Here is a 15,674-nt window from a genome sequence, read left to right on the forward strand (position 1 = left end):
AGTGACAGATAGGAAAGAAAGAAGAAAAGAAAGAAGGGCTAATTGAAATAGTATTATTCGAGGACTACTTATCTTAAAAATTAATTGACTCAAAAGCAAAGATAGACATGCGGAAAGTCAATTAGTACTGCCTGCTCCCAGCTAACAGACACTGAGCATAGAGTTGGAAAGCCAAAGCATTTGAATGTTTGCTTATTCTTCTATCCACAATTTCCGGAAATGAGTACAATCCCTTTTGGGAAGGTGATTTTGAATAATTAGCTTTTGTTATTCTAATATAGGAAGCTTGGAACAAAAAAAATTGAAATTAAAAACTAATTTTTAAAACAAATGAGGTTTGATGGGGAAGCTCTTCTTTGCTTTTTATTCTAAGAAATTAAAATATTATAACCGTTATCTTAGAGAAAACCAGGCTCCATCAGTTCACCATACACAGACCTATGAGGTACAGACAGGTTTGTTTAGAATGCTGCCCTAGCCATTCATACAGATGTACATATAGAAACATGTTATTCTGATGAAAACTCAGGGTCAAGTGCGAATGGAGTATGAGCAGGGGAGTGTCATGAGGATTATAATTTCCATCACAGAAGTGGGAAGTAGACATCTGTTGCCTTCCTACGCTGTCACTATCTGCAGGGTCAGCTATACAGAGACAGGGTCCTGGACCATTTCAGCTCAGCAGTCTGTGCAGTGAGTCTATGTCCTCCCTGCACGATACACTCACCCAAAGGGCGTATCAACATCCTTTCTTTGTTAATACCGTTGCTATCAGTGAGCCATTTCTCCAAGCCACTCTTAAACCTGTGTCTGTTACTTACTGTACAATGCTCCTTCTTGAGATAAAAGGTTAGAAAATTCAGTACATGAACAATCAGTTTTCTTCTCTGTTGTGATCTCCATCTACAGGACAGAGAGTTCCACCAGGGGCTCAACTATAGTGAGTTCCCTTTCTGACCCTCCCTGTGAGTGGCACAGTATCGTGCAAATAGTATTTTCATAATGAATATACTCTATTTGAATATTTATAGATTTGGTTAGGGAACAAGATAATTTTTCTTCATCAGTTCTTTTGCCTGATGCAGAAACTCATTTTTTCCCTCCTTTAATCTGCCTTCCTGTTACTACCAAATTTCAAAATGCTACAGTATTTGACTTTGATTACATGATGTACAATCTTATTAAACTCCAAAATCTTTTTGTGATTTGAACCTTTACAAAAACATTATGTCAAAGTGTTTTGGACCAAAATTTTAAATTGATAAAGAAGATTTCAAAATGAAATTACATACTTACATTAACAAATCATCGATTAAACATGTCAACTATTCCAAGTTTGAAATACCAATTTAGAAGCAATAAAATATTATATAAAATGATTCTTAAGTGTGGATGGTTTTGAGAAAATAAAATATTTGAAGTGAAATTTTCTGTTTCATTCATAAAAGTTTTTCTACCCAATTTAAGAATTTATCAAATATGAAATATTTGGACTGATCTCTATACATTCCCCAGACCTTTTGTGGTTGTTATTTTGAGATGGTGTTTCTAAGAGTTAAAGGGCTTTAAAATACAATATAGAATAAATATATCTGGCTATGTTGTTTTGACTGAGCTACTTAATCTTTACGTAATTTTGGATCACCTGGAAAATACGCACTCTGATATATTACTTCATCGATACCTACAGATTCTGTTAAGTTAACTCAGTCACTTTATGGTAGCAATTCGCAGGTTACTATGACATATTTGTCTAGCCTGAGTAGGATTTTATCACACAGTTGTAGAATAACAAAAACTATAAAATATCTAACTATGACCTTAAAATGCCCTTTGCTGATACTGCCTTAATCTAAAAGTTGATTTTATAAATATAAATTTTTGTAAGATACAGATTCTTCCTAAAGTTGTCTCCCAATTGTTACTGTTCACTTCTTTAACAAAGTTCATGCGATATTTTCATACCTGTTCAAGAACTATTGTTTGAATGGATTTGGCTAAAGGTGTACAACTGGCGTCGTCAATACACAGCCTGATATGTTTATGCTGAAAGCTACGTTCACCAGGGCTAAGGATGTCTTGCTTTGAATATCATAGCTACTTCCAAAAGAACAGGAAGAATCTGACTACATTCCTCCTGAATGGATTTCAAAGACTCTGTGTCATTCCTATTGACAATATGAGAAAAACTGTTAGTTTAAACTAAATAGGAAATTAAGTGATGGTAAAACATCTTGGTCACCTCCAAAATCACAGGAATCAAAAAATTATCCAGCAGAAAAGCAATCCAAAAGAAAGCAAAGCTCTTCCCTTTGCTTACCATTGAAAACCTATGTGTTAGGTTGTAGTTCATTTTTTTTCTGGTTAGTTTAAGTGATAATGTGTAGCTTGGCCTAACCTGTTAGTTAATGAGCTATTGGGTGCCGTGGAGATGGTACCTTAAAATCTCCAAACCTCTGCAGCTTCTGTGTTTCTTAAAATCCACCTACAAATGGCCTAATTTGTTTTTTGAGAAATGAATATTTTCTTTCCAGGTTAAAAAAAAAAATCTCATGCGGTCTACTAAAATCATGTATTCTCAGTAGGATTTCTTGTTAACATTCTGGATTCTAAGGATTCATGCCACATGTATACAAACGTCTACATCGAAAGTACCCAGGAAAATTTAAGGTGTTGTCTCGAAATGCAAATCAAACACTGATCAGATTGCCTCAAAGGGCTGCTTTGTGTAGACTTCGAAGATGATAGTGCGTCCATGAGGATCACTCCCTTCCTAGGCAGTATCTAATCTGAGCACATTTTAGCAGAGCTGAAGAGGACATGTATGCAAATAAGAAACCCTCTTAAATAAACCATCCTCTTTTCTATCATCTGTAATATGAGGCTGAATTTGAGTCCAGACAAAATAGTACGATATAATGCAGAAGGAATCTATGCTGCTGTTTTCACCATTCCATAGTATTTTTTAAATTACCATTAAAAAATACATGACATAGCCATGCATGCTGGTATGTGCCTGTAATCACAGCACCATGGGAAGATGGAAAACATCAAGTTTGAGGCCAGCCTGGACAATTTAGTGACGTAGAAAGACGCTGTCTCAAAATAAAAACAAAAACAAAAGATGTGACACATAATTTACCATGGTGAGCCCTTTCAAGAGTACGGTACAGTCGCACTGGCTGCACACATTGTGACCAACACATCTCGAGCCAAACTGAAGTGCTGTGTGTGCACTTGTATATGTCTGAAGTGGGCTGTGTGTAGCATCATTGAGCAAATTCCTTTTATACCTTTTTCTCCTTTGGTTCATAGAATGCCAATTCTTTCCCATATTTACTCTTAATTCTCTATCCCCCTGTTCTTTCCTTCCCTCATTCCCTAACTTCCATCCATCCACGTGCCTTTTCTCTACTATAACATGTTTTGTAACAGTTCTGCAAGATTAGTTTTATAATTTTTTATCTTTAAACATTATTGACATTTAATACATTCGGGTATGCCAAATATTGAAAGATGAAGGTTTAAATTTACACATTATTTAAGCTTAATTCAAAGATATCAAAGACTTTTCATCATATATAACAAAAATAGTAAAATATGGAACATAAAATATTGATTCACTTGATTTTATTTGACTGCTGGTTGCTTATGTTGGAAATTATAACAAGACAAGAAATGCACCGTGAAGGTGGGACTGATTGTTAAAAATTACAATTCCAGTGGAAACCAGTGAATTACCAAGATATCTCCTTAGACATCTCTTTGGTCATTAAGTCCAATTAACCTTTGATATTTACAACTATAATTTTTGTATTTAAAAGATGTGTATTTAAATTCTCAATTCCATTAAGTCATAAATCAAGTGAGTGAAAACATTTTTGTAATCATAAATATCAAATGTATGAGGTAATATGAACATATATTTATATGGATTGACTATTTCTTTTTTATTAAAATTTTATAAACTAGGTAATCATAAAATGTTATAGCTAAAGTATTTCACAAAAGTGTAGTTTGATTTGTTTTATGAAGATTTTTTTATATGACTAATCTATCATTTTAAATAAAACCAATTTTCAAATATGACCTTCATATTAAACTGTATTCTGCCAATGAAATGATTCAATTTCTCAATTTCTTAAAAACAAAGTGGCATTTATTAAAGACTATAACTACTTTCAACACCTTATAGTTTTCAAATAATTAGTACTAACACAGACCTTAAAAACTCATGCTGTATTCTAAGTCCTTTATTTTAGGAGCAAGACTCACAAAGATTAAATAACTTGCCTAAATCAGGATAATTTATTAATGCACAGAACTAGAAACGAGACTGAAGGTCCACATCCTCAGTATGTATATACACACAGTTATCTATAAAATACTTAATTAAGCACAGTGTTTCATATATAATGTTCTGTTAAAGAGAAAAAGTCAGTTTATTATTATATCATTAATATTGTAAACTTTAGAAAAACCCAGTTACATATTAATGTGTACTTTATTGATAATTAATAAGACTTGAATAAATTATATTTTAACAGCATTTTAACCAGCTTGGAGTAAAAATTAGGTGTAGAGTTCTTTTTGGCATTCTAAAATATTCAATTAAATTAATTCAGTTAAATTAATGCATACATTATTAATACAATTACTTATCATATTTCGATAGTTTTCTGCTTGGGAAACAATGTCTTTACAGTTTAAAATGCAGATGATAATTTCACTTGTTTTTATTTCCTTATGAAGGATAAATGAAATCGTTAATGTAATATCTTACTAATTATATTTCGCGTATTAATTATGTGTTTTTGCACACACGTGCGTAATGTGAACTGACAATGTGGAAGGGAGGACGAGGTGTTCTCCTTGGGCTCACGCTTTCTTCCCATAGGTTCACTCAGTGGGCTGACTCTGAACACACAATAGCACTGACACCATCCATGCTTATGACAACAGATCTCCTTCTGGTGGGTTTGATGAACAGTTAGAGGCTGCAGAATTAGCTGGGATAATTATGAAAATACCAATCAAACTCAAAGAGCTGTGGTTATCACTTATTACTATGCAAATGTTGGTCTGAGAATGTGCTGTTTGGCTCCTGATGATATACACTCATTGTGTCCAGTATTTTAGTTTTAAACATCAATGACAAATATTTCAAATTTTAAAATATTACTATGATAGATGAAAGAACCAATTTTCAACTGTATGGGCTTGCACCAATAAGCCAAAGGCCAAGGTGACATTTAGCGTGGATGGATGTGGCCTCAATCAATTCATATTCACAGAGCGGAAGACATGAGGCTTACCACCATATTTAAATCCCCCACGTTTTCATTAACCCAAATACAGGGCAAGATATTAATTCTATGAAGTTGCCATGAACACTAATAAATTTGAAGGTTTTAAATGGAATGATGGAGTCTACATAGCATAATTTTAACTGCAAAACGCTTGAAACCAGGCAGGATAGGTAAGTGAGCAAAGGAAAAGGATGCAGTAACAGGATCTGTGAGAGGAAATCACCCGAGAACGTACACTTTAGGTAAAGGCTTTTGTTAAAAAATGTAAACACTGTGCTGCCCGAAGAACCCATGTGTTCAAGGTTTAAATTGGGCTGAGATCTGAATTTTCAGAATCAGGCTACATCCTCTGTAAGTATAGTAAGTAGATCAAACCACATTATAGATCTATATGCCCACTGTAAAAAATTATGCAACCAACCTACATTCCTAATATGCGGAAGTCATAGTAAAGACTTTGAAAACTTTTTGAAAGAATGGCTGAGAAAATTCAGAATTCTGAGTCTAGAGGGATAAGAAAATGTAAGAAGGAGATGACAGTTTTCTTCATATATTTGACATATCTACCGTATGAAAAAGAAAAGTACAGTACTTAAGTCAGAATGAGGACCAATGAATGAAAATAGATTTAAATTTATAAGAAGTTTCTAAAAACTATAACAATAGAATCTGTAAAAACAAAATTACAGTAAATGTTAAGAAAATTTGTAGTAAGTTAAGATTCATAAGGTATACACAAGAATAGTTTTTACAGTGAACTCAATAAATGCTATAATATATGCCTAATATGAACAAAACCTGGGAGCTAGACTGTAATTCAGTCCTTGTGTTGAAAGATGACAAGGTCCTCAGAAGTCTCCATGTAACAGAAGGAACTTTGCAAAAGGAGAGAAATAGCCTCTATAATGCTTTATTTGAACACCTTGATCCAAACTCAACATTGTGTATGTTGGGACATGGCACTGTGTGGTGTGTGTATAAGCAATAAAAAGTATATGCAATTATGAAAAAAACTGATTATGTTGGTTAATTTAACTTTTCTAATTTAACAGTTAACTGTGTTAGGCTGTGAGACTCTCCTTTTTTAAAATAAATGTAACAATTTTTAGGACATCACAGTTATTTTTAGGAAAAAGGCACCAGACCACTTGAATTCTGCTCTGTAACTGGCTGCTATTGTTTTAGCAAATATCTCTTCATGTCCATTGGTAGGTTCCAGAGAAGTGTTCCAATATTTGGGGGTTACAAAAAAGAAACAACAGAGTCCAATAATGGGAGCTAAAGTTTCTTCTATCTTACACAATTTTGATTTTAAAATAAAACTTGATTTGGTTTTAAAATAAAGGCATTCACACTGGTTCTCTTATATGAATAACAATATAGTATAAAATAAAGGACAGATCATAGGAAAAAAAGAGAAAGAAAAAAGACACTGTAATTCAGTGAGGACAATGTATCCAAAGGAGTACCTTCACTTAGTACAATTGTCTTACATGTTTTAAATGTTCTTTGGCCTATTCATCTGGTTTTCAATCTGTATACATGATAATTAACTTTACAATTTCTAAGATAAATAAAGGAATATGATGCTGGAAAAATAAAAGTGGAGGGCTAGGGATTTAGCTCAGTGGTTTTGCCGCCTGCTGCGCAAGAGCAAGGACCTGAGTTCGATCCCCGGTACCCCCCCCCCAAAATTTTTTTTTAAAAAAAGAAAGAAAAATAAAAGTGAGTTAGAGGGAGAGGAAAAGATAAAGAGAATTAAAATGTGTTATGTACATGTACCACTCCCCTGCAGTGAATGTAATCATTAGGTACTGCAAATGTATATAAATAAATAAATGTTATAAAGACATTCAATAAAAAATACCTTGGAGCTCAGAGTAAGTAACACAAAAACGGGGAGATAAATCTTTTGAAAATAAGAAGGAGATCTAGAAATTTAGGGAGAGGGTAGGAAGGAGAGGGAAGGGAAAATAAAAAGAATTGAGATGTGTTATGAACCTGTACCAACTCCCCAAGGTGAATTTTCATTATGTGCTACAAACATGTACTAATAAAAAATTGCTTTAAAACCCATGCAGGTGCAGAATCAGTCAGCACCAATATAAAATTTTTATCAGTATAAATTCCTCTGGATAATCGAAGACCACTGTAATTTCTATATTTTTTACCTTTACACAGAAACTGTATTTGTAGCCCCAAATAAATGTTTAGAGACACTGATCTAAATCTTTCTGATAGGAAGACCAAAGATGTTTCATTAATCATTGCCTTTTATTTAAATAATTTTGCTAAATTCCATATTCTTTTTGCCATTAAAAATGTAGTTTCCTGACAAACACATAGAACAGTGACTGTAGGTACTGTGATTTCATATATTTCAATTTATATATATACTTTTATAGCCAAATTAAAATGTGGCAATCATTTTAATGGTTGTGTACCATATTTCACCTTTATAAACATAAATACTTGTGTTTGCTTCTAATTTCACTTAAAGTTGATTTTCATGGACAATTTAACTCTGGCCACTATTTTAAAGAGGGAATACTGGCTATGACAACCAAGGGAATTTTTATATGAAATTTAGTCTACAAAACATAATTCATAATAACTAAATCTTGGAAGTAGCCTATGTGTCCATCAGCCGATGAAAGGAGAAAAGAATGTGGCATCTCTATACACTGGATAGCTAGTATTCCGCTATAAGGAAGGATACACTTGAGCCACCTGTAGGAAAATAGATGCACCTTGAGGCCATAATGTTAAGTGTAATAAATGAGAAAGCTAGCCTTAGATATTGCATGATTCCTCTTATACAAGAACCCTAAAGTATAATGGGAAGTAGGGAAATAGATATTTTTCAAATTAGAGAGGGATGAAGAAATAAGAAGGAGCAGGATGGAGGGAAGGGAAGGAGGATGAAAAAAGAACTGAGATGTGTTATGTACATGCACCAATTCCACAGAAAGAATATAGTTATTATGTTCTATAAATGTGTTCTAATAAAAAATTTAAAGATCCTCTATCAGGGTAACTTTGTCTTTGTTACTTTAAAGGCAATCTACAATGTCATGTTCTGGAACTCTGAGAATATCTGTCATTGTTTGATTTTGCAAATTTCCACTTATTTCCATAATTTCGTTTCTCTATGAAAATGAGCAGCCATCTTTGCCAGGTACTTTGCTTTAAATAATCACAGTAGAAAAGAAAGCAAAATTATATGCTGGAAATGTGGATAGTAAATTCCTTGGTATCCCATTTTTCTCCAGATATCAGCAATACATCAATAGTTGAGATTTGCTTCTAACCCATTTAAATAATTCCACAATTCTACTCTGTTTTGTACAAAGCTTTCAGACTTTATTTATTACCATGGCAACTAGTGTTAAAAGTCCGGGAGAGACAGGAAGATTCTTTTACTCAAACACAATAATAAACTGAAGTGAACACTAAGTCATCTAAAGCACCTGTACAATTTATTCAGAAATTCACCTCTCTGAAGCATGTAAGCAGGAATCTTGAGAGGCCTGGAAATGAGAGTGAATCCCACATTACTTCTGTTGTTCTAACCTTCCCAGGTAGATATACTGTTATCATCTGCTCGGACAAAAACTCAGAAAACCTGTGCAGCGCAAGGTGACGTTTGCTCCCCTGCATGGTCAGAGAGCTCGCCGACACTGCAGAGAACAGTTGTGGGATAGCAATGTCCAGTAACACCCACCTGGACAAAGCAGGCGCCCTGCGCAAGTGGGGGAAATGCACCCTTAGCACAGGCCACCACGCACACAGCCTGGTGTGGCCTTGCCACACTCGTTAGTGTCCCATTTCTAGGAAATCTGAGGACCACGGAATGAATTGCACGGTCCCCGCAATGAGCAATAATTTCTCAAAGCAAACAACAGCAAAGTGTAAAAGCTTGGCCTTCTCTACGTCGTTCATCCAACTTGAGCTTGTGCTGGCTGAAGTGAGGCGGAGCACACAGCCTCCCTCCGGGAGTCCTTGGGAATGCAGGGCTGTCCCACATGCTCTGTGGAATGGCGAGCAAAAGTAAAATGTGAGACATAGAAAAACTGCTGACCAGAGGAGTGGCCTCGGCTTGTCCTGGATTATCTAGAGAGGGCCGGGACATTCAGGACCTGTCGGCTGTGAAAAGTCTCCTGCTATAATCAGGCTCCCCAACGCTACAGGTAATGGTGGCAAGAGAAGAGAACCACAGTGCCACAAATAACAAAACAGAGGGGACAATGGGCACAAATTTTTGCAATCTGTCCTACATAGTGGAGACAGAAATCATGTCATGTTATCGCTCAACACAAACAGTAACTGGAAACTGTTTAACATTAATGAAATAGCATTTAGAAGAGTTCTATGGCAGAACTATCATAACGGCTAGAATGTTTTTATTTCTAAGTATATTTCAATAAGTTCTTACGTAAATCTGTATGTCTTATATCAGAAGGCACTGAATTGATTACTGCCTTTAAAAGGAAAATCTCAATTATTATAATTCTTAGATGATCATGACTATAATTTAGTGAATCATGTAGTTGTATATATCCAAAGGAACATTTCAAACGAGTCATCTCCTTCTGATAAGGAATACTTACATCAATACTAGTTATCCATCATTTATACCATTTCTATATTCTGGCAAAAACTGTGATGCTAGGTAACAATAACACCGTATCACTGATTATGATCAGACTGTTTTCTTCTGAAAATGGAAACACTTCATTAAATAAGAAGTGCACCTGTGTTTTGGCAATGGATTTGAATCATTTCCAGCCAATACTGGCATCACTGGAATAGACCTCTTGTTCAGAGAATGCAGTGCATCCCCTCCCTCCCAGAGGAGAGGACCAGAGGGCACAAGCAAACTGTGGTGAGGAAGATTTAGGATAAAGAGGAGGAGGTGGTGCCCATCTGCAAGTTAATCACTGTGCTTTGCGGGGTGACCAGGGCTCTAGAGTTTTGCGTACAAATGTCATTTCTTATCCTAAAGATCTACGCTCTTGAGGGAATATACCGCATCTAGGTCCTACACAATCATTTCCTACACAAAATCAAATAACTGAAGATCTGTCCTATGAGGGAAACACTGGCACCATGTGAAGCTAAAAATAGTGGTTTATAATGGAAAGCCTAATTCTCTCTTAATTATAGGTGCACTACATTGGCACTGCAATTAGGGGCCGTCAGCGACTCCACAATGCGACAGATATTAGCTATCATTAATCCTGTACAAGAATATGCAGGAGATTCAAAAGCAGAAAACCACAAACTAAAGGAAATTGCAGACTCTCCTCTCATATCTCCCGTGGTTACAGGCTTGCCCTTCAGGTCCTTTCTCTCTCTAGCCGGACAAAAGAAATGTTTTGTTAACTTTTAACTTATTGACGATAACTGCAGAAAAGTGCAGATGTTTAATAGAAAATTTACAGCTAGAATTGGACCTTCTAAAACTGGACCTCTAAGGCTATTTACATACTGACTTCATTGAGTAATGTTAATAGGCCGGGTTTACTAGTAAAATTATAATTCACTTCATAATTTGATATACAGCACTTTTATCTCGACAGTAATGTTTTATGAAGCCTTTAATTAATACTGAGACAAAAGACTAAGAGCTCAGAATTCTATTTTAGAGCTCAACATTATTCTCTAATAAATAACACTGTTTTTCATTCTGTAGTTGTCATTTAAAATTTAGACGGCGACCTAACTCCTCTGGGCAAGTCTCTCCAATGTTACACCCAAAGCTCTTCCTGAATACAAACAGATAGTCAACTTGAAAAACTCAGTAACAGCAGAAGTGAAACAATAACATAACAATAAAATCCCAAAGTGTAAAAGAATATAGAAAGGAGAATGAAAATTATCAATAGGGAGGACTGGAGGGGTGGAAGGGAGGGGAGGGGAATGGGAAAAAAATAAGAACCGAGATATATCACGTACAGGAGCAAATTCCCTAGGATGAACGCGACCCTAATGTACACCTAAACTGTACAATAAACTCAATGAATAAAATAAACTATCAACAAAATCCAACTAAGTCACATTAGGAAACATAAGTTATAAGTGTTAGAATTTTAAAGATGAGCAAATCGCAGAAGTTGGTTCTCCCATGTGATTAGCTGCGTTCCCAGTCTTGGGTCTAAGCGAGCACAACAGATGGCCAGAGAACAGCGAGTGCGAGCAGGCCTTGGTCTGCCGCGGGCTCGTCCGTCCCGGCAGCGCTCCTAGAGGCTGAGCCCATCAGAACCCATCTGCCAACTTTCACCCCATCTGAACACACGCTGCACCCGCCATCCCAGAGTCCCTAGCGGTAAAGGGCACTTGAGCAAGAGAACGGATCAAAGATGGGCAATGACGGGACTTTCCTTTGCAGCAGTTCCTGCAGAATCGTAGAAGTCCGACTGCACCAACAGCCAAAAACTAATAGACAGACTAGTACACCTTTGGATTGAAGGAAAAATCGTTCATGAATATCAAATACTTTTGTCTTTAAATTCTCTGAATTAGCTTAATCTTGTGTAATGCATTTTGAATAACACTGAATAGAACATCTTTGTTCAAAAGGAAATGCCTTATTCAATTTCCCTATATTAAAGCTAAAAAATATATATGAAAAGGGATGAGGCCATATGGATGCAGTTCGGGAGCCTAGAAAACATTTTGGGGTCCAAAGCAAAAGTCCCTCGTTGCCTTCACCAGTTGCATTATGGAACTCAATTAGCAAATATTAATACAGGCAGCAAACTTGCTCCAAATTACTTAGGAAGCATGAAGACATTCGTACTTGATCCAACCTGGAGAAACAAACCTTTCAGAGTCTTAATCTTTCATATCACAATGATGTCCAATATTTCAATAAAAAAATGAGTTTGACAAACTCTTACCGTTTGGTGGTGTGCACTGTTACGTGAGCTTCTCTTCCTGCTATAAACACAGTGAGTCGCATGGTCTCATGTACTTCTCAGCCCGCCCTCCTCTTTCTTTAAATACGCAAGTGACTGAGAGCTCACCAGTGATGGTGACAGCTCCTTTTGGAACCGCACTGAGAGGAACTGTGAGGGTCTCCCTGCACTGCAGTGCTCCCTGTCCCCAAGGCTCACAAATTCCTGAAGCAAACCCGAGTGTGACCATGGTGGAAGCAAGGAAGCAGGGAGACAAAGCCCGGGGCCTCGACACAAGGGAGAACCATGTGTGGGAAGAACCCTGGTTAGGAGTAACAGAGCTCAGCACAATGCTTGGCTGCCTGAACTTGGTCATTTCCCCGAAAGCATCTGAGCATCAGTTTAACAGCGCCGAACAAAAATCACTGCATTGAGGCATTAGTCTCCATTCTATTGCTATAACAAAATTCCAGTACTCTGGGAAGCTGAGACAGGAAGACTGCAGGTTAAATCCCAGCCTGGGAAACTTAGAGACTTAGTGAGACTGTGTCTCACAATAAAAAATAATTTTTAAAAGGCTGTGGTCATAGCTTGGTGTAAGCTCCTGAACTCAGTCCTCAGTACCAAGACAGAAAGACAGAAAGAGAGAGAGAGAGAAAAAAGAAGGAAGGAAGGAAGGAAGGAGAGAGACAGAGAGAGACAGAGAGAGAGAGAGAGAGAGAGAGGGAGAGAAATCCCAGAAGCTGGGTACTTTACTTTTAAAGAGAGGTCCCTTTAGGTCTGAGTTTCGGAGGCAAAGCCCAAGATTGGGGACTGCCATCTGCTAAGCGTCTGGGGAGTGTGTCCTTGGTGGGATCACACAATGTGGATAAGCAAGAAAGGCACTGTCCGTGGGCAGAGAAACCAGGGGCAGAGGAGCGCCTTGATTTCTAAGAATCTACTGTCACCAGAACTCACCAGGTACATTTATCCCTAGGAAAAGGGATAACCACTTTGAGCTCGGTGTGCCCCAGCTTCCCCAGGTTCTAGAAGCTTTTGATTTTGCCATACTGGGCACTGTGCTTCCAGTACTCAAACATGTGGGGAACACTCAAGCCGTATCCAAAACCTAGCCCTGGACTAGCAAATAGAAATTTTGTGATGTGCAAAGAGATAATGCATAAGACACTGCTTTGTGAAACTATGGCAGCAAAATTAATTAGTTGGCCTAAACACCCACCATCAATTTTCTGTTATTGCAAGAAAAGCAACCTCTACGACCTTATGAAAAGCCTATAACTGCATAATGGAACATGGTGCCTATGAGGTCAGAGCCCGAACAGAAGAGCAGCAATGTGTTTGCTCAGAGTCAGCTACCTTTCTCTTCGTATCTACTAGAGAATTTGGGCACTCTGAGGGTGAAATCCCGACATTCTGGTGATTCAGGAATATTTCTCTATGATTGACTGAGTTAAGATGTTATCAAACCTGCTACATTCAAAAATAGTTGTGAATTTTTCTCACTGGGTTAGGGTTATACACCACATATGCTGGCTGAAGGTTAACCAGGTGTGTTTAAGCATTTCAACAGAATGAGTTCTTGCATAAAAAGATTAGTAAATGAATGATACTTATCAGGTCCCTGGTCTTGACCTAGAAACAAAAGGCCACAAACCAAATGAAAAAAACTAACTTACATAAAATAGACATGTAATAATTGTGTAATTGTGTAATAATTGTATATCAAATGTTAGGACATTGAAGACCTTCATTAGCTTTCCTTAGCGCATTTGAACAGAAAATGTATAATTTTCACTAGGAGCATAAATGCTTCTTCACAAAGAATTAACACAACTGATTTGAAGGTGGATTTTTTGAATATAAACTCTGCAAGATAGATGAAGTCATATTTATGTAAAATAAAACAACATCCTTTTTGTTTAAAAACTATAATGAATATATTGTGCTTCACTTTTTTCCCCAAACACACAACTAGCTCCTATAAAAATAGTATTTCCTCACAATACATTTTGGTTTTTCTAAAGAGTGAGGAATCAGAAATATGGAGAAATGGATATGGACAGGAATGAGAAAAGGTCAGAGACAGAGACAAGATCAGAAGCCGAACCGAGATCAAGACAGAAATGAAGTTACTGTCATGTAAAACTTCTGCGTAACCATCAAGGGGGAAAGTTTTACAGAAATTACATTTTAAGACAAAAACCAGAAGCTACAAAGCGGAATCTCTTACCCTGAAAAACTCTTTAGTGGAGCCGGAGTCTAGGGTTCCGTAGGCAATCTCCGTTTGCTTGGACAGATCCTCGGCACTCTCAATGGGGGACACCATCCTCTCTACTGTCAGGAAGGCAGCCAGGTTAGCCGTGTAGGAGGAGATGATGATGAGGGTGAAGAACCACCACACACCGCCTACGATGCGGCCTGACAGGGACCTGTGCAGTGAAAGGATCGGGTAACTAAACAGCTAGCAGCAGAATGTAAACACGGACATACAGGGAAAGATTTCCTTCATACTTTTCCATACATGACATTTAAAAAATCACTACCCATTGGGGGCAAGGAGTAACAGAATGACTAGATCTGATGACAGAGGCCAAAACTTCAGATTCCTGAGATTCACGCAAGTAGTTTATGGCTAAACAAAACCATAATAAACCAATTTTGAGAAACGAACAGATAATTCATCTAATACACTGTATCCACTAATGACGTAAGTAAGCCAGTACGAGGTAATCTAAGATCACCAGCAAAACTCCTTTCAAGGTGTACAAACAAAATCAAACACTAAAAAAGAATTTGCTCTACAGTTATAACACTCAAAACTAAGGAAACCCTGCCTACACACTGCCAGGAAGTTCCAAGGGCTCAAAAAGGCCCAGAATTTCATTAGGATTCTGTGTGTGCAAAAAAATATAGCTATTTAATACCATGCAGCAGGAAAAATGGAAAAAATAATGCTGCATGCAAAGGTCCAACATAAAATGCAATTCTTAATGAATAAAAGTCAGACATATCGCTATGACCCTATTCCTTGGATCTCTTGGTTAAGGTAAAAGAAAATTCAAATAAAAAACAAGTTGGATGTTTGTCAAGGTATAAACACCTTGAATGAAGCATATAAAAGAGACTATGAATTCTTACATACAATCTCTTCAAAAGCTTATATGGTCCCAATAATTTATCTTAAAATTTGAGGTATAGATTTGTAAATTCAGAAAGACATCTACCATATTGTTATGAAAGATTTGATGGGTTTCTTTACGTAATTAAAGAATTGGAGTACTAGTAACAATCTAATAAAGTGACTGTTTTCTTTGTTTTTAATAACATTGCCATGTCTAAATTTAGACTTGCTAAAGTAAAAAGGTAACATTTCTAAAAATTTAAATCACAAAAATTTGGCAGTGTATGGCCTAAATTAATGTTCTTAACAATTAAACATTAAGAAATGTACCCTTTGATAAATAGA

At 36.5% G+C, this 15,674-nt stretch overlaps 1 protein-coding gene across 7 annotated transcripts in view; it reads right to left on the minus strand.

Moving 5' to 3' along the window:
- Gria2 (glutamate ionotropic receptor AMPA type subunit 2) overlaps nucleotides 1-15,674 on the minus strand; it is a 122,467-nt gene that overhangs the window by 4,296 nt on the left and 102,497 nt on the right. For all 7 annotated transcript variants that reach the window (XR_002390491.2, XM_013067002.3, XM_004868540.4 and 4 more), the window contains one exon: nucleotides 14,439-14,637. Coding sequence is in view for 6 of the 7 variants with exons in the window: in XM_013067002.3 (XP_012922456.1) it covers nucleotides 14,439-14,637 (199 nt within the window). In the remaining variant the exon portion in view is untranslated. The remainder of the gene's footprint in view (nucleotides 1-14,438; nucleotides 14,638-15,674) is intronic.

Source organism: Heterocephalus glaber, unplaced genomic scaffold, assembly GCF_053883595.1.
Source record: "Heterocephalus glaber isolate CG9 unplaced genomic scaffold, H.glaber_assembly_v1.0 deba00001737, whole genome shotgun sequence".
In the NCBI taxonomy this organism is placed as follows: Eukaryota; Metazoa; Chordata; class Mammalia; order Rodentia; family Bathyergidae; genus Heterocephalus; species Heterocephalus glaber.